Consider the following 27,222-nt stretch of genomic DNA (forward strand, 5'->3'; position numbering starts at 1 on the left):
CAGAACGCATTCTACCTTCCTGTGAGTTAGCTGTATTGCTGTCTGTTTTTTTACATTGTAATTCTTGACATTGCACATTATGGCCAGATTTACTAACAGTTTCCACTAATGCAAAGTCTTTTTTGACAGTACCTTTGGACACAAATATCAATGATTGCAAAGACACAGTAATTAAAAGGCATGGACCGAGTTATTTTTATGGTTGCTTACGGTAACTTACTGCACAAGCATTTTTAGGAGTTTCTCTCTCAGATGAAAAATTCATCAATTATTTATTATTAATTATGCATAAAGTGTTGTGGAGTGTAATATGATGTGCTGTGTCTGTGGTTTACCTTCACAAGGTTTGTAATCATTGAATCAATTGCATAACTTTCCATTCCCAACCCAATTGAAGCTTTTAACCCTCCTATTATCCTTAGGGTCAATTTGACCCCATTCAGTGTTAAACGTATGTGGATATATAATTGACATTGTTTGTTTTTTTTTTACTTCAGATTGAATGACTTTTCCTAATTTAATCGGGAAAACTGTGGTAACATAAAATTAACATGATATTATTTTTTCAATGCCCTGTACACATTTTGTTACATGTTCTTTGGGGTTTTGTAGCTGTATAAACAGGATATAAATATATACTGTAGGAAATCTAAAAGAAGTTACACATGTTTTTTTTTTTTTTTTTTTTTTGTGATATTGAGGTCACTATAACATGCTATAATTATTTAATATGTATTAAAATTTTATATGTTAAATATAATAATAAAAAAAAACAAACGAAAAAAAAAAAAAACTAACACAACCACACCTGTAGTGTTGCGAGAACCACTGAAAGTTCACATGACATGTGAGAACTTGATATTTGAGATTTGTCACAAGTTTTTGACAGTGAAAGTGACATACCATCTCAACCACCAGCAGACACATTACTGTCCAAAAACGGAAAATTATTATGGTCCCACTCCCCACTTGAATGATAGGGTTAGACTAAGTGCTGCTAATGTCTTCAAAATGGTTTTCTGGGCCCACCAGATAAGCTATCAGTGTGTTCAAGACATAAAGTCAGCATTTCAGCTTTTCATTACACCAGGGGAAATTTTAGAATTTCATTTTAGCTCCATATGAGAAAAAAAAAACAACAAAAAAAATCAATAAATAAAAATAAATAAATAAAATATATATATATATATATATATATATATATAATATATATATATATATATATCTATATATTATATATATAATATATATATATATTATATATATGTATGTATGTGTGTGTGTGTGTGTTAAAGTACAATTTTTGTTTTCCATGTATTTTATTAAATAAAAACTGCCACTTTTCTAATTACATAGTATACATATAAATAAATGAATAAATATATATATATATAATATATATATATATATATTTGACTAATTCACATATTTCACGAACTGAATCATATTAAAATAGTAAAATATTTTTAATACAAGGCCAACCACATGATGTTTCTATCGCTGTCAGTGACTGACAGTTAAAATGAGTACGTTCACTTATCACATTCAAGTGGTTCTGTCACTGTGTTTAATACTTTCTGTGCATGACTGTGGTATAGATAATGCCACATGCACTGTAATGTGTTTTATATGGTAGTTCATTTTGAAATAAAAATAGTAAAATGTTCGTTAAGAGTTACATTTTCGCTGGAGGAAACAGCTGCGATTATGAGGTGAGCACTAAGGAACCAGTAGATTGGAAACCTGATTGCTCCTATCTGACATTGCGGTACAAGTGTTACAAGTGTATTTATAACAAAGAACTGCAAATAAGCATTTTTTATAACAATTTATCAATAACACACACCTTGTCTCTTCGCTCTGCACAGCTGTGGTTAGCTGATCAAATGAAAAACAAAAGTCTAGGAGGAGCCGAATTCTGCCGCCATCTTCATATCAAATTTAAAGGGGACAGAGACAACAATTTAGTCTACAGTTTTTGAACTAGTCGGAAAGGTTTTAGGGGGGCTGAGTAGAAATATAGGGAGGCTGTAGGCCTAGCAACGCCCATGCATTACACCATAAATTGAAAATGATATAAAGTACTGAAATGAAACTTGTGGGGGGCAAGTGGTCCAGCGATTTCCCTTTCTTTTCAATCCAGGTCCCCCACATCGCTGTGGATGAATGTCTGGTTCCCCTTTGGATGGGGAACTCCAATGCTATGTGGAAACTTCCACTATGGGGATTTCGCCAGAAACCAATCATCTGAAAGAGTATAAAAACGGGCCAATGAAATGCCAATGAGTTGGCAGCGTCAGCAGGCACAGCTGGCATCAATGACAATCAGTCATGCTATAAGACGCAGCCAGTGCCATGCTCGACATCCTTTCGCTTTCAGAGCCTTTCACGAAGCTTCTGAGAAAGTCTTTGAGGGTATCTCCAACCAGTGTCTACAGAGAGAGATCGAGAAACAGCTTCTCCCGATCCAGAGCGTGTATACGCAGTGGCAGATGGTCGAGCTGGGTTTTTCTTCCTTGCCTGGCGTCCTTTGGGTCTGGTCCTCCAAGAGCGGTTTGTATATAGGAAAAAGCTTTCCTAAAAGAGCAGCACTTCTGGATGCGGTGGTTTCCTATCCCGGATGATGGGCACGAGCACAGCGTTTCATATCTGGGGTCCAGCATGTTAATGCAGTGCTCGCTGGCAGTACATGCCATCACTGTGATGTCATGTCTTTTGCGCAGTAAAGATCGCGGCTCGCTCTTGTCACTGCGGTTGGCACTCGGGCAGATCTGAGGGTTTCAGTGGGAGTAAATCCGCCACCCTCGGGCTGCGGACCTCTCGCTCCTCCACTCGCTCCATCCAAGCTTCAGGTGAAGAGAAGCGCTCCGTCCTTGGATGGTCACTCTCTCACATGATGACACCGGGGGTCAGATGTCCATCGCTGCATCGGAGGATGGGCTGTCATTGTCTGATGAGAATGCAAGCCTTCCGTCCCCTTCTTCCCGGAAGTGCACAGTAAACTCACGCAGTCTTGAGGGCACTTTTTCTGCCCGATCTGCGTGCGCTTCCATCCTCACCATCCTTGGAGGGTGGGCTGTCAAGGTCTGACGAGGATTCGAACCCGCTTGCCCCCTTCCAGATGATGAGCGCGGCGTCGAATCTAGAAGCAGACTTTGTGGCTGTGCTTCCCCAGGCTGCTTCGGACGTGGCTCTGGAGATGGTTTATCCCCAGCCCCGCGGCCGGACCGATTAGAGGGGTGTGATGTGGATGATGAAGGCAAGACCTTCTAAGCCTCCCAATCCCCTTCTTCCTGGATGGATACAGTAGGCATGCTATGGCCACCTACCAGCGCTACCAAGCGCAGGTGCTGGCCCGGCTGCGCGATGATGGTTCCGACCCAGGACTGAGCATAAGCTCCGCACCGCAACCGACTATGCTCTTTAAAAAAAAAAAAAAAAAGTCGGCTGTGTGTGCCCTGGAAAGGACGATGATCACATCCGTGATCCAGGAACGCCACCTCAGGCTAAACCTGGTGATATGCTTTCTTAACTCACCCATATCCCAGGCTGGCCTGTTCGGCGACACCGTCGGTGAATTCGCCCAGAAATTCACGCCGGTGATAGAGCAGATGGAGGCGATGGGCGATATCTCTATCGGCGGGATTATATGACCGCTCCCCCCCGCCGCCGAGCCATCCACATCCACTGCTTTTTGCCGAGGACGCCTGCCTGCAGCTTTGCTCCACTGCACCCGCCTGCGCCTCCGACCACGCGGCTGCGCCGAGCATCGCGCAAGCAACCAGCGTCCCCCGGCCCAGGGCACCGCTAAGTTCAGTAAACGGACCGCGAAGTGTCCCTGAGACGGGCCATCTGGGGAGGAGGGAATTTGCTCTTTCCCCGCTGGAGGGCGGGGCACTTCATTTAACGGCAAAAAAAAAAAAAAAAAAAAAAACGCCATCAAATCCTCAATGAAAGAGCATTTTTCCCTTCTCAGGATGTGACAGCCCGAACACTGCCAGTCTGGGTTGCTATGCCTTCCAGCTCGCAGGATCGGTGCGTTTCGCCAATGGCTCATGGAGCCCTGCGTCCGCCCCTGACTTGCGAGAGGAGATTGCTGTCCTCCTGGCGAAGGATGCAATCGAGCCAGTCCCTCCAGCCGAGATGAAGCGTGGGTTTACAGCCCGTAGTTCATTGTGCCCAAAAAGAGCAGTGGGCTATGGCCAATCCTAGATCTGCGCGTTTTGAACTGCGGCCTTCACAGGCTTCGCTTACGCAGATGCACATCACCTGATGCGTTCGTCCTTTGGATTGCTTTGCAGCAATAGACCTGAAGGACGTGTATTTCTATGTCTCCATACTTCCACGCCAAAAAACTGCAGTTTGCGTTCGAAGGTCAAGCATGGCAGTACGGGTCCTCCCCTTCGGGCTTTCTCTGTCTCCGCGGGTTTCACCAAGCTCACGGAGGGTGCCCTCACACCCCTTCGGCTCGCGGGCATCTGCATGCTCAATTATCTCAATGACTGGCTGATTTTAGCCCACTCTCGGGAGCAATTGATTATGCACAGAGACAAGGTGCTCCGGCACCTCGGCCTGTTGGGGTTTCAGGACAACCAAGAAAAGAGCAAGCTCGCCCCCGTGCAGAGCATCTCCTTTCTCGGGTTGGAGCTGGAATCGATCACCATGAAGGTGCGCCTCTCACGAGAATGCGCTGAGCTAATGCTGAACTGTCTGAGAGAGTTCGACAGGAAAAAGGTGGTCCCCCTGAAATCTTTTTCAGAGGCTCCTGGGGCATATGGCATCCGCAGCTGCTCGGATTGCTCCATGAGACCACTACAGCGTTGGCTTCACGATCGGGTCCCCAGACGCGCATGGCACTGCGCTGTATCACTTTTTTACCGGTGCTGAGGGGGCAACACGTGCTGGTCAGGACGGACAGCATGGCTGCTGAAGCGCGTACTAAACGTATGGGGGGTATACGCTCCCACCGTATGTTTCAGCTCGCTCGCCGTCTGCCCTCCAGCGCGTCCCTTGAGAGAGGACCTACTCTCTCAGGACAGGGCACCATCTGGCACCCTCGCTCAGATTTGTGGAAACCTCCACGTGTGGTCCAAAGACGCGACGAGGAAGACTTAGGTAACCTACCGTTGGCGGTGGTTAATACCATCACTCAGGCTAGTGCACCCTCTACGAGGCATGCCTACACCCTGAAGTGGAGTCTATTCACTGAGTGGTGCGCTTCTCGCCGAGAAGACCCCCGATCTTACCAGATCAGTGTTGTGCTTTCTTTCCTTCAGGACAGGTTGGAGCGAAGGCTGTCGCCCTCCACCCCGAAGGTTTATGTGGCCACCATCTCCGCTCATCATGATGCGTGGATAGCGGCACCGTGGGGAAGCATAACCTCATCATCCGGTTCCTCAGAGGTGCGAGGCGGATGTTTCCACCCCGCCCCCTGCTCATGCCCTCTTGGGATCTCGCGGTAGTGCCAACAAGCCTACGTGGGAATCCCATCGAACCACTCGACTCAGTATCCTTGAGATTGCTGTCCTTGAAGACAGCTCTGCTGGTCGCGTTGGCATCGATTAAGAAGGTTGGGAACCTGAAGGCATTTTCGGTCAGTGACTCGTGCCTAGAATTCGGGCCGGCCTACTCTCACGTTGTCCTGAGACCCCGGCCCGGCTATGTGCCCAAGGTTCCTACCACGTCATTTGAGGATCAGGTAGTGAGCCTGCAAGCGCTGCCCGCGGAGGAGGAAGACCCAGCCCTTTTATTGTTGTGTCCTGTTCGCGCTTTGTGAATATATATGTGGACCGCACTCAGAGCTTTAGATCCTCTGACCAGCTCCTTTTCTGGTACGGTGGTCGGCAGAAGGGAAGTGCCGTATCTAAACAGAGGTTGGCCCACTGGATAGTGGATGCCATCTCCCTCGCTTATCAGAGCCAGGGTGAGCCGTGTCCCCCGGGGGTGAGACTCCACTCGGAGCATCACATCCTCCTGGGCGTTAGCACGCGGCGCCTCTCTGACAGACATTTGTAGAGCTGCGGGTTGGGTGACACCCAATACATTTGCAAGGTTTTACAATCTGCGAGTGGAGCTGGTTTCCTCAAGGGTGATAGGTAACCCTTGGTGATAGAGGAAACGATTCGGTTGAGGTGTCGAAACACGCTTGCTGCGCCATTCTCCCTAACCTGGAGATACGTGCGCTTTTTCAGCTTTGTCAGTTCTGTTCCCCATTTGGTGAACCCTGCAGAGTTCCTCCGAGGCCCCCAGCATCTGACTCAGCGGAGGAGTCAGGTGTTGGCCCGTTACGTTGTTGGCATGCCCGCTGGTCAGCCCGCGTTCTGGGTATAGGTGCCTGCTATGCGTGATCCCCGCTGGTGATCCCATACGCTCACTCAGCCACGGTTTAGTCCCCCCTTCTAGGCGGGCTCGTGTCTTCCCTTTCCGCTAACCATTCTTATGCACGGACTCCCCATCTCTGGGCTTGTCTATAGGTTATCACCAGGTCTCCCCTCTGGGTAGCAGGTAAGCTCCGCAGCGTCCTCCCTATTGGGACTGAACACTTTCCCAAGGTACTGTCTTTCTAAAACCTATTTTACTGGGTTATTGCGACTCCCTGAAAAAATATAACTGTTCCTGAAAAGGTAAGTAAGGTAAGTAAGGGCCAGGGGACACATTGGAAGACTGTGTCTCGGGGCGTTGTAGGTGCGCTCGCTCTACAGCGTGGCTCAACCTTCAACAGGGACGCAGTAAGGTTCTTTCGTTGTGGCGTTTTCCATAGATTTCCCCATAGTGGAAGTTTCCACATAGCATTGGAGTTCCCCATCCGAAGGGGAACGCTACGGTTACTAAAGTAACCCTTCGTTCCCCCAGGGGGGAAACGGAAATGCTATGTTCCTTTGCCACAACGATTGTCCCTTAGCTGTTGAGCGTGAAAGTCTCTTCAGCTAGAAAATGATGTCGAGCATGGCACTGGCTGCGTCTTTATAGCATGACTGATTGTCATTAATGCCAGCTGTGCACGCTGACGCCGCCAACTCATTGGCATTTCATTGGCCCGTTTTTATACTCTTTCAGATGATTGGTTTCTGGCGAAATCCCCATAGTGGAAGTTTCCACATAGCATTTTCGTTACCCCCCCTCGGGGAACAAAGGGTTACTTTAGTAACCGTAGCATTCCATTTCGTGGCCACTGTCCCTTTAGAAAATATATGCCCAGCAAACCATGTTTGTTTTTCTTGGTGTCGAATTGACCCCATACATAATAGTGTTCCAGTCCTCATATGTTATGAATAACAAAAAAAATATACAGACAAAAGTACAAAACTAATAAAACAACAAAAAAATATATATAAACTTTTCCAATTTTAGGTGAAACAGTGAGTTTTCATGCTGATTTGTAAGTTTGTCTATAGTAATGCAATAGGTAATCTATATGGGCAGGAAGTGGGCGTTTGAGTGTGGGGAGAGTTGTTAAGTAGACAACAAACACATCAATTACCTGACAATAAACATTTGGCAAAAAAAAATAAAATAAATAATAATAATTATATATATATATATATATATATATATATATATATATATATATATATATATATATATATATATATATATATATATATAATATATACCTATCTTTTACTAATCTGACCCAGTATGTTAAGGCATAGTTCACCCAGAAACGACAATTACCACAATTTATTCTCCCTCATATAGTTTCTTTCTTCTGTTGATCGCAAAAGAAGATATTTGAAGAATGCAGAACCCATTGAACTACTCCATATTGGGGAAAAAAACTATGAATTCAATGAGTGACAGCTACCAACATTTTTATATATATATTCTTCTATGTTCAACAGAAGAATGAAGCTCATAAAGTAATAAACTCAGACAGGTTTTGAACAAGTGAATGGTGGGTAAATGATGGAAGAATTTTCATTTTAGGGTGAAATATCCCTTTAACTTAATTTAATTCCTGCTTGCACTGCATGGGACTGGGCAGAGTGAGTAGTGTGGAAATGTGTTGGGTTAAGTATGTAACATATGTTGATTAAGGATTCTACTGTAAAATATATTTTTTTCCACCAAAACAAGTGCTGTGAAACAAACAAACTGTGTAAAAATGTATTTTAAAAGTAACCTACTGTTAATTTAATCTATGGAGGTAGACCGTAGATTGCTGGCAACCAAGCTGTCAGTACACACACAAACACAATGTTTAATGAGTCAAATTCCTTTTGTTGAGTTTGTGTGTGACCATTGTGATGGAGAATACAGCTAGTGTTAAATCAAAGATGAACTAAAAAACTGATCGTTTCAGCTCTACACACAAATGTGCTTCTGTGAGCATCAAGAGATTTGGGTTAACTGAATAACATTATACATATGTTTATATTGTTATAGCACATTACAAATATTACTTTATAAACTCAAAGTGCAGTTGACCAATTTGATGTAGTCAGTTTCTGTGAATGGAATTAATTCATTTGAGTTTTATTCAGTTTATTTTTACAGCGACATACCGTAAAATCTGAGTAAAGCTCTATAAAAAACAGTACATTACTGGCAACTGCAGCTGTCAGTATTTTTTGTTACTTTATTGTACGCTTTACAGTAGTGGTACTGTAAAAACACAGCTCCCAGCATTTTACTGTGAATTTACAGTGAAAGTTTTAGAATGGAAACTTGAGGTGACAGCACATATAAAAAGACACCTTCAGCACATCATCAGATTTCAATTGTCTGAAGGAAGACATGCACGTATGCTTAAAGCATCTCATTATCTAGTCAGGATTACTTACATACATAACCAAAGACATTCACTTAATAGGGAACTGCAACTGGTGCTTGCAACTGGTTAAAGGGATAGTTCAACCCAAAATAAAAAAATTATGTCATCATTTACTCTTTACTCATTTAAAAAAAAAATGTGAAAAATGTGAACACAAAAGAAAATATTTTAAAGAAAGCTGGAAACTTCTAACATTGTCTTCATAGTTTTTGTTTTTCTTACTGTAGAATCAATGGTATGAGACAGAAGAAAGAGAGTCAACAGATTTGGAAACAAGTGAGGGATGAATAAATGCTCACATAAAATTCAGTTTTGGGTGAACTATCACTTTAATAAATTGCTTCATGTAATTATTCAAACAATGTTTATGATTTCTGTGTTTCTCTACTGTTAGTATTTTATCTACAGTTGCATTCTGGGCTTGATCTCCTGCTCTGTGTTTCTGAGGATCAACTATGAGCTGAAGATGCTCATCATGCTAACAGCTGTGGTGCTCTACAGTGTCATTATACTTCAGACACACGCATCGCTATGGACGAGTACAGTAAATTCCTCTACAAAGCAGAAGTCATTGAAAGGTGAGAACCTATACTGTATAAGCTTTAAAAGAATGCTTCAGGAAGGTAGACACATTTTAAGTTCCAAAGTCTCAGTAACTGGATATAGCCCCATTAAAGATTTCAATATTGTATTTAACTCTTCTCAATTTATCTCATATGAGATGACATTTGCTGAAACCTAAGCTGTAGTATTTTGGTTTTAAGCCTAAATCTAACACAGTATACCAGCCTAATTGTTACTATAATATATTTCAGTAAATCAAGCAAAAGGGCAACTGAGTTTGAAAACCCTTGAACAACATTAATTGTTTTATGGAACTCATTTTAAATTTTGATAACGTGTGCAAGTATGATACAATTCAAGGTGATCATGAGGAGAGAACTGACATTTTCTGTTTAAAGCGATAAAAAAAATCCTAAAATAATCCATAAAAGCTAATTAAAAAGCTACTTCTTTTATATTTTATCCTAAATATAGTGTTAAAAAGAGACAAATTGGATTCTTCTTACACAGCATTTTCTTGAGATTCACACACATGTTCTAGAAAGAAGAAGAAGAAAAAATAACCAGTGATCACAGTGAACCAGCTCAGAGCTTTCTTGATAATTGACAGTCAGGGTGGACATGGTCTGCTTGCCATCCCGAGCCAGAGATGACTTGATTGGTTACAAAAAACCCTCGATGCCAACAAGTCTTATATCTTTCTGTCTTTCTTTCTCTCATCAAAACAAGGCCAGGAGTTCTGAAAGACTTGAAAACAATGGGCTCCGTTTCTCTCTTTATATTCTTCATCACCCTGCTTGTTCTAGCCAGACAGGTAAGTGTTGTTTTTAAAGGAGATTTTGTTTTAAGGACAATATTTAAGGACATTCTCTATGCATAAAAAGCATGTCTTTAATATAATTTTTAAAATATATTTTATTGTTATTTGAAGTAACATATTTTTGCTACATAACATAATAATACAGAACTTCAACACTGCAATAAGCATGATTTAAGCAGCCACAGTTTCACAGCCTCTATTTTAGCACAAGTATAGATTGTTTGTGTTTAATAATGTGAATACATTTTTTCTTCTGGAGAAAGTCTTATTTGTTTTATTTCGGCAGGAATAAAAGAAGCTTTACATTTTTTTAAACCCATTTTAAGATCAAAATTATTAACCCCTTTAAGCTATACTTTTTTTCGATAGTCTACAGAACAAACCATCATTATACAATAACATGCCTTATTAACCTAACTTGTCTAGTTAACCTAACAAACCTAGTTAAGCCTTTAAATGTCACTCTAGGTTGTTTAGAAGTGTCTTGAAAAATATCTAGTAAAATATTATTTACTGTCATCATGTCAAAGATAAAATAAATCCGTTATTAGGAATGCGTTATTAATAGTATTATGTTTAGAAATGTGTTGAAGAAATCTTCTCTCGGTTAAACAGAAATTGGGGAAAAACGGGGGGCTAATAATTCTGACTTCAACTTTATATATATATATATATATATATATATATATATATATAAAGCAATATACGAGTAGTGTGATACAGCTGTATATCGGCACTGGTGGGAATTGTGCATCTGCACTAGGCTGCTGGCCGAGTGCCTTTTAGTGTCCCACCAGTGAAGATATACAGCCTTATCACACTGCTACGAGTGTGATATTGCGTTTATACAACAGTTTGATGGCATACTCGTGTATATGAAAAAGAAAATCAAATACGGAGAGTCAAAACATCTTTTTGTAAGAGGAACTACTTTCTCCCACCATTCGTTCACATCTGCAGCTGAAGTCAGAACAGCAGAAATCGTTACTATTTTCACCAACATCATTTTTGAGATAGTATTTGAATGATTCTCTAGTGTAATATATAAAGTGATGACAAAACAGGTGATTTTGCCAACATCTTAAGATTATAAGGCAAGAGGCATTTCTCTGTTGCAATCAGGATATCACAATAATTAACCCCCAAAAAAGCCAAATCATACTGTTGTGTTTGCGATAAGGAAAAACGCTAAACACATGCGGGTAATTCTTGTTTCTTTTTACTGAACTAGTCTGAAGTAATGAAAACAGGAGACAATAGAAACAAACAGATACTAGTTACTAAAGTTACTAAAAAGTAACTTAGGGTTGTTCAGAGTGGTCCCATCTCACACTCAATACACAACAATTACTATGCTATATATACAGCACTACAACATACAAAAGAGAGAGATGGGCTTAGAATGTCACTCACCAATTTTAGAATGTTTTGATCAGCTGCTGTTAGATCTTATTTCCTCTAAGCTTATTATGCTGTCTCTATCATCATCTTGTGAATGGACAATGTCAACCGTCGTTGCTCCGCTCAGTGACAGGCTGATGGATGCTGACACACTGTATCTCGAAAATTATAAATATTTAAAATAGGCACTATCCTTATGCATAGTTGCAATGTAAACAACTACATTCTCTCCTCAAAAGTACATTATGTTGTCCAACAGCTGCAATATTTGTCAAACTGTAGTGAGTCTATTGATCTGTTGTCACTCTATGTGGGCAGAGTAATACTGAAGGTTGAGGAGGCTGTAGGAGTTCTGATATTGGAGAACCAGACAGAACGTTTGTTTACAGTTTCTCTTCTCTTCAGACAGTCTTGCTGATTTAATCCATCTCTTGTCATGCATTAATGAGGGCCAGCAGTTTATTGATGTTTCACACAGTAAAAAAGTTATAAAAAATAGATATAGTCTGCATGGGTTGCAACAGATGAGGAACAATGACCAGTGTTGGAGAATAATACAGTCAGATTTGCCAAATTATGTCAGAGCCAAAGTCCTCTGAAGGGGGAAATAAATGATATAATAATAATAATAATAATAATAATAATAATAATAATAATAATAATAATGATAATAATAATAATAATAATAATAAGAAGAAGAATTTCCCAGGGATGGGTTGCGGCTGGAAGGGCAGCCGCTGCGTAAAATCATGCTGGATAAGTTGGCGGTTCATTCTGCTGTGGTGACCCCAGATTAAGCCAAAAAGAAAATGAATGAATGAATGAATGAATGAATGAATGAATAATAATAATAATAATAATAATAATAATAATAATAATAATAAATAATCATAATTTAAAGAAGAAGAAGATGAATGGAATGACTTCACGGTAGACAAGATAGCTAAAGTCATTAAGCAAGCAAACTAACAACTTGAAATCTCAGAGGCCAAACAAACTCCAGAATTTCTTGTACAGGTGGTATACAAGCACCTTTAATTATATCATTGCTGATCCAAGAGGTATACCTGAATGGTTCAAATCAGAAACCACCTTCCTACTCTCAAAAGGCAAGAATACAAACGACTTGAAAAACAATCTGCAAGATTTTGACAGCTGCGTTGATGAACAAAATAAACAACCTCTTAATACCAAGAAGTCCCATTACAGATGAGATTCAGAAAGGGATTTTTTTTCCCTCTGCTCCTCACTATAATTTTCTTCATCAATCAAGTTTATCAAGTGAATCTTCATTCCCAAAACGTTTAAATTCAATTGTAAAGTTGATCAGGTTGACTTGTTTTTCAAACTCTACTGTTTCCAAAAAAATAACAAAAAACATTTTGTATAAGTATATACAGTATGTGTTAAGTGTTGACAGTAGGTATTTCTCTTAATTATCTTAATTTGTTCTGATTTAAATAGCGTTGTGTCCACCAGTATCTTGACCTTTGTGTCCTCTTGTAACAGAATGAATATTACTGTAGGTTGGACTTCCTGTGGAAGAACAAGTTCAAGAAGGAATGTGAGGAAATAGAAACCATGGAAAATCTAAATCGGGTTCTGCTGGAGAACGTTCTGCCTGCCCATGTAGCCGAGCACTTCCTGGCCAGAAACTGGAAAAATGAGGTGAAAAAATTTGCTAGAACGAGCAACTTAAGATCTAGATCTGTACTGAAATTTGGATGAATTCGAAATTTAATGTTAAATTATATAATGTTATAATGTTAAAAATGATATGTGTATCATTCTAAGGAAGTCTGGAAAATGTATCATAAGAAATGTCAAATCTCTCACTTATCTCAAGACTATTCCTCAATATGGAATAATAACTTTGTCAAAATTGGAAATTGGCCCTTATTTTGGGGTCATTGGCTTAGAAGTATATGTATATGTACTTTAAATGATTTATTAACAATGGTAAACTAATATGATGATTTGGAAAAAAAAAAAGTTGAAATTAGAAGGACAAGATAATTTTTGAAAATACATACAAATCAGACACTGTTTTGAAACAAAGGTTCCCAAGGTACAGAATAGAAACATGTTGGAAAAATGTTACAAATTCCCAAAACAGCTTTAAAAAGTATCTACGTTTTACAAAATTTGTTCAAAGATTAATAATAAAAACTGTGAAAATTTAAGACTGATTTGGCAAAATGATATTAGTGGTGATATAGATAAAGATTCCTGGGATAGAACTCTTTCAGTGGAAAATATATAAAAGAAGCAAGTGTTAAATTTATACAGTATAAGATACTTCATACTGTAGGTATTTTTAAACTCCAGTGCGACTTTTTAAAATGGGATGCTTAGATGATAGTAAAAGCTGGAAATGTAAACAGGAGATTGGTACATACTTTCATGGATTATAGCAATGTACAAAGATTCAACCCTTTTGGGAATCTGTGTTAAGACAATTAGGTAGATGTCTGGCATTTAAAATCCCTCTCTCACCTAGGATATGCCTTTTAGGTGACAAAACTGAGGTTCCACCTTTTACAAATGATGAGTTCACCCTTATAACTATGGGCATTACTACAGCAGCACGTATAATACTGAGGTTTTGGAAAGATATTCAATTCTACACTTAAATTATGGATGGAATCCATGATTGAGAATGTATCATATAAGAAAATGTTGGCCAAAATGAATGGCGATTACAAGGAAATAGATATATGGGAGATTTTCATTTCCTCACTTGAAATATTAATGTATCTATACTGTTATGCTCTGTACTATTATTTTTTGTATTTTATACTTTTGTTACTTGTTGTCGAATTATTTATTCTCTAAATTGATGAACAAATTTATAAGTTGTGAAGAACTAGTCTACATTTTATATGTTTGCATGGTATTGTATGTTATATCAAGAAAAAACCAATACAAAATTTCATTTAAAAAAAATGGTATGATATTCTGTATTTCAAAAAACGTAAAACCAATTTTGGTGCATAAGTCTGTCATACTTATGTCTAAGTACATTCATCAGTATAGACTTTCTTTATTTGGAAGCCTGCTTGTGATGTACAACTCAAATTCAGATGCTTTGGAGTGCTTGATAATGGCCATGAGTTATTTTCTTCTGTTTAAATTGATGCTTTGATGGAAAATCTGTTGAAATGACACTGTTAAAAAAATGCTTTCCTGTCTTATGTTTAAAATTTAGTCTTCAGATATTTATGAATGAGCTCTCTTTCCCTCTGTGAATGACAGGATCTGTATCACCAATCATATGACCTGGTGTGTGTGATGTTCGCTTCTATCCCGGACTTCAAAGAGTTCTACACTGAATCAGATGTAAACAAGGAGGGTCTTGAGTGCCTCAGACTACTCAACGAAATCATTGCAGACTTTGATGAGGTAACATATTCTTCAAGTATTTTGTGGGGGATATTTTTTGTAGCTCTTGAACTTTCCCCCATTGATGTATACCGTGGACCTGTAATAGTGTGCAAATTTTGTTCATCATATTTAAAAAAGGAGAAAGAATTAGTTTGTTTGATGTTAACTTTGCAATGGTTGTGTCATTTCCCCCCGTGTAGTTGCTCTCTAAGCCAAAGTTCAGCGGAGTGGAGAAAATAAAGACCATTGGAAGTACATATATGGCAGCCACTGGGCTTAATGCTACACCAGGACCTGAATATACACAGGTATTAGAATTATTCCATCCATCCATCCATCCATACAACCAACCAACCAACCATCCATCCATCCAAATCATTTTGTTTCTTTTAATTTTTGACTTTGAAATGACTTTATCTTTTGCTGTTCGTGTCTATAGGAGCATGACAGGCAATACATGCACATAGGTACCATGGTGGAGTTTGCCTTTGCACTGGTGGGCAAGCTTGATGTCATCAATAAACATTCCTTCAATGACTTCAAACTCAGAGTGGGTGAGTGAAAACAATATTACCCAACAGGTCCATAATAATAATCAAAGGCCTTTATTTGTCACTTAGACTTCCATGTAGTCAAATATACTGTCATGTAGTGAAATTGGACCCCCCCCGACCATACACACACATCATATTTCAGGGGAAGACAGGTCAACGGGAGGTAGCATTTAGAAAAAAGCAAGTAAGATACACTTGGGGAGAGAGAGGCGAAAAAAACTCCCTCTCACATTTCCCTTGAATTAGGGCAGAGTGAGATTAGAGAGAAAAAAAGCCCCAGCATTCAAGCACATAAACACATAGACATAGACATAACATTGCATCTGGGGATGGGAACAGGGGTTGTGGATATAGTCCGATCAAGGAGGCAGCCATCTGGACCTGTAGCTGAAAAGAGCTGGTCACAGACCCGCCTACCCCCTCCAGTGGGTGAAAACACACGAAGGCATGGGATGCGGGGCTAGGTAGTGATTGTAGCTGTGTATATTTGTGTGTGTAAGCCTATAGAGTCCAACAGGTCTCCTTGACAGGGAGCAGGAATTTCAGAGCGTCTCCTATCCGGGAGAAGTTGTTTGTCTCCAGCTGAGGCCGTCTGGCAGGAAAAACACAGAGAAGCCGAAAGAGAAGATGAGTTTTTCAAATTTGGGTGAAAATCTGCCAATTTCACAGATATTTAATGTCCGTCACTGGTCTCTAGGTCTGACCAAATCTTGTTGCGAAGCCGCTAGTTTCACCCCGATGTTTTCCAATTTGTGCTCTAAGACTACAGTTTGGTTCGTAGCGACTCTGCTCATCACCGTTTCAATCAAGCCAGCCAGCTTGGTGGGGTTTTGAGCCGCACTGACCGCTTTCATCAATTGTCGATACCCCAGGGCCCCGCATAAGCCCATCAGCAGAAACCCTGTTATCAAAGTTCCGAATAGATAGATATTTTCAAGATCCTCCAGGGACAGAGCAGCTAGGCACACGACGAGCCACTTCTCCCACCCGTCCATCACGTATCCAGCTGCAAACGTCCCCGCAGGCAAGTGGGGTCTCCCGAGCCCAAACTTCTCGTCGAGAAGATGGTGTCAATTGCGTTCAGACACCAGTTAATCAAATCCATAATTCCTTATTCGTTTGGATAGCAGGGCACGGAGAGCCTCAGAGACAGAATAAGACATGACAAGAGGAGCCAGCCAAAAAAGATATGGGAGGGAGAGGGAAAAAGTGCGACCACCTTCACCAAGAGCCAAAGAAGGAACCGTCATAATGAACAGACTTTCTTTTTAAGAAATCGTTAAAGTAATGGATAATCAATGGATTGCCAAGCGTTAAAAGATCTTAAATGCATGATACAGAGACAAAGAATCGCTGAATTCATAGCCGTTGATAATTCTACTTATTATGGGGTAATTTGCCAAGTTATAGACAGTTAAACAGTTATAGCCAGTTAGTTTTGCTCTTTGAAGCACTATACTTTATAGATTTTTTTTGTCAGATTTGACATGATAGCTGTGGCCTAATGGTTAGATGACTTTGTAACCTTTGGACTTGTGATCCAAAGGTTACAGGTTGAGTCCAGTCATTGGCAGGAATTGTTGGTCTTAAGAGCAAATAACCAGTAGTGGGCAGAGCGAGGCTTCATGAAACAGTCAAAGCAAATATGTCGAAGCTCAGAAACATTTCGAAACTCATCTCTACAGTGACATCTAGTGGTAAGCAAAGAAACAGTTAAGCAAATTGAGGTATTAAACGCAACATTGTAGAGTTGAGACTTAAAGTGATTTAGTTAAGCAGTGAGAGTTCTTGACTAGCATGCAAATATAAGGGTGATGCTGCTATAGATGTTAGTTTTTAAATACTCTGTTGTTGTAATGTGTTTTGTTTTAACATTGGTCTGGCATCCAAATGAACACTGTGAATAAATGTCTTGTTTTATTCAAAAAACAGTAACATTATTAAAATACAGCAAGTCATAATTTCAGAATATTTGTACAAGTAGGGATGACGCGATGGCTCAGTTGGCAGCATGTTCACCTCACAGCAGGAAGGTTGCTAATTCGAGCTTCAGCTGGGTCAGTTGACATTTCTGTGTGGAGTTTGAATGTTCTCCCCGTGTTCGCATAAGTTTCCTCCGGGTGCTCACTGAGTGAGTTACTAGTAACGTTTAAGAAAAGCACATTTATTTTGTACCGTGATCAAAACTGACTGGACCTACAATTTTTTATTGCACACCTTCCAGCTAATCAGTATCAAGAATTATAACAGTCTATGGGATAATATGTGTTATACGGGACAAATATGACTCTACAACATGTAGAGTCATTTGAAAAAACTTAGGGCACACCATTGGATTTTATGATTTACATACAGTATTAGGACAATAAAAAGAAATAAACCTGTTCTTTGGTAGGTCTTAAAATGTGGAAAATAATATTTAAGATGAACATCAACATGTCACATACTGCAACTCATCATTATTCATGATCACAAATTAGGCCAAAATGGAAACTCCATGGGTCACACATTTAACATAGGAACTAAGAGGGTTAGTAGCATTTTGACATTGCTAATCAATGCCTTTGATGAATTGATCTTCAAGTGTGTGCAGATCTATCAAAGCTGAAGTTTTGGGGTTTTTTGTTGGTCGGGTGTTTGTGAACACGATGCTAACGAGGAAAGACATCAGCAATGAACTTAGAGAAGCAGCTGTTGCTTTCATCAGTCTGGAAGGAAAAAAGAGCCATTTGAAAACAATCTTAAGTCTGACATCCCACACTGAGAAAGTTTATTCACCATAAAGGAAGACATTTAAATTATTATTTTAAACAGTATTCCAAGGAGTGGACATCCTAGCAAATTCACCACAAGACCAGGCCTGTAGAAAGGGAAGACAACCTAAAAACCTCACCACAAAAGAGACACTTCTGTACTTTTTAGGTACTAATATGTACCTTTGATGTATCAATATGGACCCTTTAAGCCCAGGACACACCAAGCTGACTTCAAGACTTCTAGCTGCCGCAAAAATCGACAGTGTTGTTGCCTTGCGTCTGGTCCCATCTGGGCCAAAAAGCGACATGTGAACACCAAATGGACGACAGCTAACTGAAATGAGAACATACATTCTACGTCTGTTTGAGAACATGTGTCTTTTCATATCTATGAGTGGAAGTGATCTATATTGTCAATACACAAAGGAAACCTGTAACTAGTGTTGCACACATACAAACTGTAAACAAATGATTGTTTACGTACGTAGCATTTTTATAGTACTTTTCATTTACCACAAAGGGATTCTCTTGTGCAAATATGTCTGATAATCCATACTGTTAATATTGAAGAGACGTGACAAAATGATTTGTGTTTCTTTATTACTTGCATTGTTTGCTTGGTTTCATTCTTGTTTTTTGCTTTAGTTTGCTGCAGTTTTTGTTCAGAGTAGTCTCTTTCATCAAATGTTGATGCCAATTGAATTGGGAAAACTCCAGCAGAAGTGAACCAGATGAAGGACAACTTGCTGCACACATCAAACAAACTCTTGACTGATGCTCACGCTGGCCAATTGCTGACCGCCATATTGGTGTGCCCTATCCTTTAGTTAATAATGCTTATCTTTTGAAAAGGTACCGCCACAATGACAGCTAGAATATGAATGTGGGCCACTTTAGGCAGTTATGCGGCACTGGTGGTATTCCTTCGGCCCAGACAAAATGGAATGCCTGAAGTGGCCCACCTGTACAATGGCAAAGGTGGGCCAAAGATTTAAATTTATATATTCATATATTTAGCACTTATGGCAAAATGGAATCTAAATGTGAGCCTAATGTGGCCCATGCGGAAAATGATAAATTTGGCCCAAATGATGGAGGACAAATGTGGGAAACAGTTGGCAAAAATGTGGCATAGTCATTTAAGGGTAAACTGGGTCAAAACCTAAAGTAGCTCACACGTGTAACTGCAAATGTGGCAGTGGCAGACTTATGTGTGCCACTTTTTGGCAAATATTTGGCACAGTAGGCTGGCTATTGCAGCTGTTAGCCTAATGTGGCCCAGAGAAAATATGGAAAATGTGGTCCAGTTATTTTAAAACATATGTGGGCCAGTTTGAAAAATATTCGGCACAGTAAACTCTGGCTAATGCAGCAGTTAGTCTATAGTGGCCCAGAGGAGATGTGGAAAATGTGGCCCAGTTATCTTAAAAAAATGTGGGCCACTTTTGGCAAATGTTTGGCACAGTTAGCTCTGGCTAATGTGGCTGTGAGCCTAAAGCGGTCCAGAGAAGATATGGCAAATGTGGCCCAGTTGTCTTAAAACATATGTGGACCACATAGACTAAAGTCACCATCATGGAGAAAAGTGTTTGCTTTAGTTGGGCTCATAGCCCTGAAATTTGGGCTAGAACAAAAGCAAACTGTGGCCCAGAATAGGGTCAGTTCTGGTTCATTTGGTTGAATTCTGGTTGATATGTGATATTGCTATGGCTTAATTGTGGCCCAGATCTGGCAAACAGTGGTGGACCGCCCATGTGCCATCATTCCATGTGGTATGTTGGCTGGATGTAAGTGTCTGGTGTGGGCCGGATTTGAGCCACATGAATTTCACTAGCTGGGTTGTCACCTTTTTTCTGAAAGTGTGTAAGTGACGTAAAAATTTGCATCTGTTACATTTCAACTGAAGTATCTTTACTCAACAAATTCTGAGTCATTTATTGAACAGCTAGCAATGGATTGTTTCACTTATATCATTGTCATTTAGCACCACTAACAAGTTAAAGTTGCTAATTGGAAAAACTTGCAGTTATGGTGAGTTTTACGGGTATTGATATTTTTGGACGGAACAATATTCCAGGATCATTAAAAAAATCGGGATGTGTACAGAACTGACAGACTTCAGATGATGTCATGGCAGAAGAGACAGTGCAACTATAGCAATAAATCTCTAATTCGCATGCGCTTTGAAGTGGTAAATTGCAGTGGAAAAGAAACCATGCCAAAGTGAAGCAAGCTGAGAGGAGTCAAGCTGAGCTCAGTCAAACCATGCAGTGGGAGCTAAATGAATGAATGCAAATGTTCCAACCAGCCAGCAGTTTTTTATGTGGGACAATATCCCCTGTCACACAGCAAAATGGGTAAAGCAGTTTCTTGAAGCTAAATAACATTCAAATAATTAAAGGGGACCTATTATGCAAAAATCACTTTTATAAGGGGTTTAAACACAGTTGTGTGGCAAAAGTGTGTGAATTTACCCAGCCACTAATAGTCAAAATTAATTGATTTTATTGTTTTATAATCACACTTCATAAAAACTGTCTGTAGAAACACTTTGATTGACATTCTCCCTTTGTACAGTACATATGATGGGAGGCGGAAAGTCCTGCTTAGTGATGATCTATCCCTCATTAGGATAATCAGCCCTGAGTGAGAAGCAGCCGTTCACCATTAGAGATTTGAATCTGCCACTATCATCAAAAATCATTAGCCCCTTTAAGCTAAATTTTTCTTTCGATAGTCTACAGAACAAACCATCATTATACAATAACTTGCCTAATTACCCTAACTTGCCTAGTTAACCTAAATAACCTAATTAAGCCTTTAAATGTCACTTATAGAAGTGTCTTGAAAAATATCTCATCAAAAATACGTCATCATGGCAAAGATAAATAAATCAGTTATTAGAAATGAGTTATTAAAACTATTATGTTTAGAAATGTGTTGAAAAAATCTCTCTATTTACCAGAAATGTTATATATATAGTGGTGGGGGGTTGGGTTGGTTGGATGGTGGAAGGGGCGAAGGACGAAAGTGTAGAGAGGGGGGTCGTCATGGACGAAAGTGAAGAGGGTTGGGGACAGGGGCGTTGCTAGACATAAAGCTCTACTGGGGCACATACCCCCTTCCCCCAATATGTATGTGTGTGTATATATATATATATATATATATATATATATATATATATATATATATACACACACACATACATACATATGTATATTATATTTATTATAAATTAAAGTATTCTTATTATTATACAATTATTCTTCTAAATAATCTTAAATGTAACTGGAAAACAATGTTAAGACAACTGGAGTGATATGCTAAGATCATTTAAGAAATTACTTTTGCATAAATATTAATTTCATTTGAAGGAATTTCTATAGACAATTCAATAAAATACAAAAAAGAAAAAAAATTATAGGATTATCTGTTGTAGACTTGACACATGGCAGATAATTAGGTTTGTTAAGTCTTACCTCCCTGACTCGTCATCCCTCCTTTTTGCTTCATACAAAAAAATCTATCAGGAGGCATGCTTAGTAAGATCACCATCATACTGTTTAAACTTTACAAAAAAGTTAAAAAAAACAAAAAAGGCTGTCACGCTGGTTTTACAATGCATGAGCGGTGTGTTTTGGTGCGCATGTTTACTACCGGGACTCTCAGAAGAAGAGCAGCATGTGCGAGATGAGCGCGTGCGAGAGGCGCGCGTGTTCTCTGCGCACATGCGGAGATGCGTCAGTTTGCTTTTTGAATAAACACATTGCTTTCACCAGCATTGGTTCGGTTGCACATAGAGAATAACGTCTTTATTTCGGAATTACCACTCTTAATAAATACACTTGCATATGAAGTAAATCATAGCTCAATGCATTTACTGTGGCACTGGATAATTTTACTTGGGCACGTGCCCCAGTGAATAGGGTCTAGCGACGCCCCGGGAATTGCGGAAGAAAGTGAACGTGAACAGCGGATGGGGAGGATGGCGGTTGAGAAAGGGGTATCGTTCTGGCACAAATTAAGCCCTGTATATATATATATATATATATATATATATATATATATATATATATATATATATATACACAACAGTTCTGTCTGGTTCTTGAATCTGATTGGCTGACGCAGTGCAGTATTCTGCAATATTTCCTACAGTTTGACACATATTGCTGCTGTTGGACAACATAATGTACTTTTGAGTTTTTTTTTAGGTGAGAATGTAGTTGTTTAGATTGCAACTTTGCAGTTTATTTATAAGGATAGTCCTTATTTAAATATTTATAATTTTGGAGAGACAGCGCTATCCACAAGATGGCGACAGAGACCGCATAATAAGCTCTTACAGGAGGAAAAACCCATCGTAATTTTAAAACACAGTTGATCAAATCATTATAAAACTGGTTTGTTTTTCAATTTCTCTTATTTGTGTGTGGTAAAGCTGTATTTATACCATAGTGATTGTAGTGTATTGATTGTGAGATGGGACTCACATATCATAAATGTATGTTTTCTCCTGTTTTTATTACTGCAGACTAGTTCAGAAAGAAGAAATGCCGCATGTGTTTAGCGTTTTTCCTTATTGTAAACACAACAATAATCTGGTAGTATTTGCGGTACTTTAGCTTTTTCAAGTATAATTATATTGATCTCTCGGTTGCAACAGAGAAATACTGGGAGCAGAAATATAATCTTAAAATGTCAGCCAAATCACCTGTTTTGTCATAACTTCAGATATTCATGCTAGAGAATCTTTCAAATACAAGTTCTAAAGTGAAGTTTGTGAAGTAGCAATGGTTTCTGCTGTTCTGTCGTCAGCTGCAGATGTGAATGAATGGAGGAAGAATGTAGCTCCTCTTACAAAAGCGTTTCTGTGTTTGATTTTCTTTTTGTATACACAATTATGCCAAAAAACTGTTGTTTAAACCCAATATCACGAGTAGCGTTCACTAAAGGCAATGCTATTTTTAGGAAAATTAAATGCTATTGCTAAATCAATGCTATATGTGACCCTAGATCATTATAATATTATTAATTATTAATAATATAAACATCATGTTCCATGAAAATATTTTGTATATTTCTTTACTGTAAATATATAAAATCAGTTTTTACTTATTTTATTCAGCTTTTACTTTCATTATTTGTATTTGTATTTGTAGCTTTCAGATGATGTAAAAAAAAAAAAAAAAAACCTGAAACTTATGGTCAAGGGTCACATAAATCAGCCATCACTCATTTGACAAATCTGAAATCCAATTGTATTTTTGTTGTTTAATAAATTATATTTTATAGATTTTGATAGTTCACATTAGATGTTACATTGTTTTGCTTAGATGTTTAAAAATGAGATGAGATTTGAGTCTGTGGTGGAAGGAAGAAGCTCCTCACACAGGTTTTGTTTTAAGTCAATATGTGGTTAACTTTACTATTTATTTGCTTGTAACCCTTGTACTACCCTTGTAATAAATAACACACTTGTAGCACTGCAGTATGGCTATTATACAGCCAAATTCCAGCATCATGGTAACATCGCTTAATTATGCAACCTAGTGTCTGATAATTTTGTCATTTGACGAACACTGAATGCACTGTAAAAATGCTGGGTTCCACACAATCAGTTTGTGTTAGGACAACATGAAGGAATTTATTTAACCTATTTCTTTTTTATAAATTTAAGTGGATTTGAACATAAAACAATTAAGTTGTCCCCTGAAACAACTCAAGACTTGTGTTGTTTCAGCTAATTTTTTAATAGGTAGTGTACAAACAGCAAACATCATTTTTTGAGAGTGAACGAATGACAGATTTAACTAGGTTTGTTTATTTGTTACATCATTTGCAGGAAGACAACTGATTGAATCTATTCACAGGTATTAATCATGGACCTGTGATAGCTGGGGTGATTGGAGCTCAGAAACCCCAGTATGACATCTGGGGCAACACAGTGAATGTAGCGAGCAGAATGGACAGCACAGGAGTGCTTGGAAAAATACAAGTACGTTTTATTTTCCTCTTTCTCTTGCTTTGATAAATGTGCAGTAAACAATGACTCATTATTCCATTTCATTCCTTTGAGTATGTGTTTCCTTTTTTTAGGTTACAGAAGAGACGAGTCGCATTTTGCAGACATTGGGCTACATGTGCTCATGCAGAGGAATTATAAATGTTAAAGGCAAAGGAGAGCTCAAAACGTACTTTGTCCACACTGAGATGTGCCGGTCTTTGTCCCAGGGGAATGTAATGCAATGAATCATAGCAACATGTGTGCGATGGACTGCAGACATCAACAGAATAAAAGAGGTGTTTGTAAATAATTGTGCAAAATTCTTCAACGCACAATACACTGGATGTATTAAAAGGGAAACCATTTCTAGCGTACAAGCAGAGGTACTGTACATGCACAGGGTACTGCAAGTATTGTAGCAATTACTTTTGTAAGAAAACGAAATACAACAAAAAGTGTTTTGACGTTTTAATGCCATTGTGTTGTTTTTCTTTTCTTTTGTAATGCTTAATTAAACTTTATATGTATTTGTCTATGAGGACATCTTTATTTTTATGATTGGCATTACAGGTTTTTTGATATTCTGTAGTGCAGATTACGAGAACAAGCTAGTATTTTTTTGTGTTGTGTCACTGACATGCTGTGCATGATATGTGTCACATATTTATCAAATGGGCATATAAATGTAGCTTTGGACAGTAGGATGATATGCCTGTAGGAGTTGTAGAATGTAATGTAATATATTCTGTTTGTAAGTCTGTGTCATGTTTTAATGTATAATGAAAATGTCCCCTCTGCCTTTATGTATATTATTAACATAAGGCACCTCCAGCTATGTTTCCATCCACTTATTTTTATGCAATTTCACATTAAAATGTTTAATGGACATGCAAAGATGCGCATACATTTTAAAGATGCAAATAAGTGAAGTTTATTTATGAACTAATTTCGAGAGGATCACTTGCTTATGACTGACCATGGCTCGTTCCGCATTAGCTATCATATGATTTACCAATCAGACGAATTCAAACGCACATAAATAACCAGATTTCCTGACCTTAGTCATCTTTGCCTTAAAGAATCCCTCATCCTCCCCTGCTCCTCCCCCTCTTTCCTAGACTAATCCAGGATGGCACTCAGTGGTTTCCTCGCACAGTCCAAAGACATGCAGTACAAGTGAATTGAATAAACCAAATTGGCACAGTATATGAGTGTTTTAGTACTGGGCATTGACTGCATAACCATGTGCTTGTAAAGTGTGTGGTTCATTTAGCCGTGGCAACCCCTAGGAATAGGCTGAGTGACCGAATTTGGGGCAGCTCTCAAGACCTACCTAAGCTCAGACTCCCCTCTTTTCTGATGATAATTGCTCTTCTGAGCTCAAGGCTCTCTCCTGGGACAGCATGCCAAACATGCTTTATTATCAATTATCAGCTAAGTGTGAACCCCTGAAAAAAATATATGCGCACATCTAAGTAGGATAAAGTTTTAATCCAATAAAAAATGTGGGTTACCTATTATGGGATCCCATTTAGCGAATAAATTCGAGCATGCGCATAAAAAAAATGCTGAACTGACCACATTGCACAATATCTGAAATGTTGTTTCAGTCCTTCTAAAATCTTAGCCAAAGCCTGTCTTTAAAATGGTCTTGAGTAGCTACGTTCACAAAGAGTGGCCACGTGCCTCTAAAACTCAACATTAAGTTCAGTCTTCTGAGGTGCAAGTAATTTATTATATAAGAAAAAGTCCCACAGTGGCTTCTCCAAATGCAGCAAATTCCATTTTTCTACTTGATATTTGGCTACATATTATAAGGAAGTGATGATTTTGTTCTCTTTGACTCGTTTGATGAAAATGGTGATTTAATCACAAATGTTTTATGCTGAATTCCAGCTTTGTGCAAGTCTTAATTTGCATCTTTGGATGGAAACATAGCTACTGTCTAGTTGCTTTTTGCAACCTCTGTGCACCTTCTTGCTAAACCACTGCCATCAAGTCTGACAGGTGTTTGTAGTTTGGCCCTGTTACATTATTGTCCCAAGTAGACAAAATATCAGTTGAAACAGCAGCAAAAATGAGTTTGTCTGAATTTTCCTTGACATTTAAAAGTAGTATGCCCTAAATTTACACACTAAATGTATTGTTAAATGTAGCTGGCTATTGAAAAAAAAAGTGGATGTCCCTGGCTCTAAACTGTGCGCCGTTTGTTTATGTATGGATGGATGAATGTAAAATGGTTTCGACAACCCAGGCTCATTCTGAAAACATACCTTTATATACAGTACATTTCTTGAGACTGCCAAATACGTCCCAGGAGCTATGTTTTTTGCAGATTTTATTTTCGCGAATCCACCAGAGGCTGGGGTGTCTGGTTTTTGAGATCTCAAATTTCTCTTGCGACTGCCATTCATGCCTGCTGTTCTCACGGAAATCCACCAGAGGCCACTGTTGACTGTTTGACTGACTGAATGACTGACTGACTGGCTGACTGACTGACTGACTGACCAATCGACTAAACCACTCTCCTCCTTTCCTAAAACCAACCAATTGTACTGATTGACCCGCTCACCCACTTCCTTAAACCCAACCAACAATTTTTAAAAGCAATCCAGAAAAAGAAAAGCCCTCGCCTGATTTTACCACATTCTCATTTACTTGTTTATTTTATTTTTGGCTTGTTAATTTTGTCATACCTGCTTTATGGAACCGTTCTCAGACTCAAACCCCATTGTCATGGTCAACTCCTTTCTGCATCTCAAGTCCACCGACATACATGGTTAGCTGATGGGACAAACTGATTAAAAAAACATCCATACGGAGTTAAGAGGTCAGCTGGTAATCAACGACGTCATACCGCTCCGTAGCGTTTATTTTAAAAATGAAATTTTATATAGGACTACATTTTCAGAATGAGCCTGTGTTGGGTTCCAAAATGGACCCTTTTCACAAAATAATAAAAT

At 39.0% G+C, this 27,222-nt stretch overlaps 1 protein-coding gene across 1 annotated transcript; it reads left to right on the forward strand.

Annotated features, from left to right (window-relative positions):
* The first annotated feature begins 9,304 nt into the window (after positions 1–9,304).
* On the forward strand, positions 9,305–27,222 carry LOC130243807 (adenylate cyclase type 2-like). Its single transcript, XM_056476105.1, has 8 exons — positions 9,305–9,351; positions 10,067–10,151; positions 13,068–13,226; positions 14,814–14,960; positions 15,143–15,250; positions 15,382–15,496; positions 24,126–24,250; positions 24,352–27,222. Exons 1-8 carry the CDS (start codon positions 9,305–9,307, stop codon positions 24,502–24,504), a joined length of 939 nt encoding a protein of 312 aa, XP_056332080.1. The 3' UTR covers positions 24,505–27,222.

Source organism: Danio aesculapii, chromosome 16 (assembly GCF_903798145.1).
Source record: "Danio aesculapii chromosome 16, fDanAes4.1, whole genome shotgun sequence".
Classification (NCBI taxonomy): Eukaryota; Metazoa; Chordata; class Actinopteri; order Cypriniformes; family Danionidae; genus Danio; species Danio aesculapii.

Bases quoted from the DNA above. Each gene is read 5' to 3' on its own strand.
- LOC130243807 (XM_056476105.1), top strand. From the start codon at position 9,305: ATGGACGAGTACAGTAAATTCCTCTACAAAGCAGAAGTCATTGAAAG. The intron at 13,227-14,813 runs GTGAAAAAATTT...TGTGAATGACAG, and splicing joins CCAGAAACTGGAAAAATGAG to GATCTGTATCACCAATCATA. The intron at 15,497-24,125 runs GTGAGTGAAAAC...ATCTATTCACAG, and splicing joins TGACTTCAAACTCAGAGTGG to GTATTAATCATGGACCTGTG.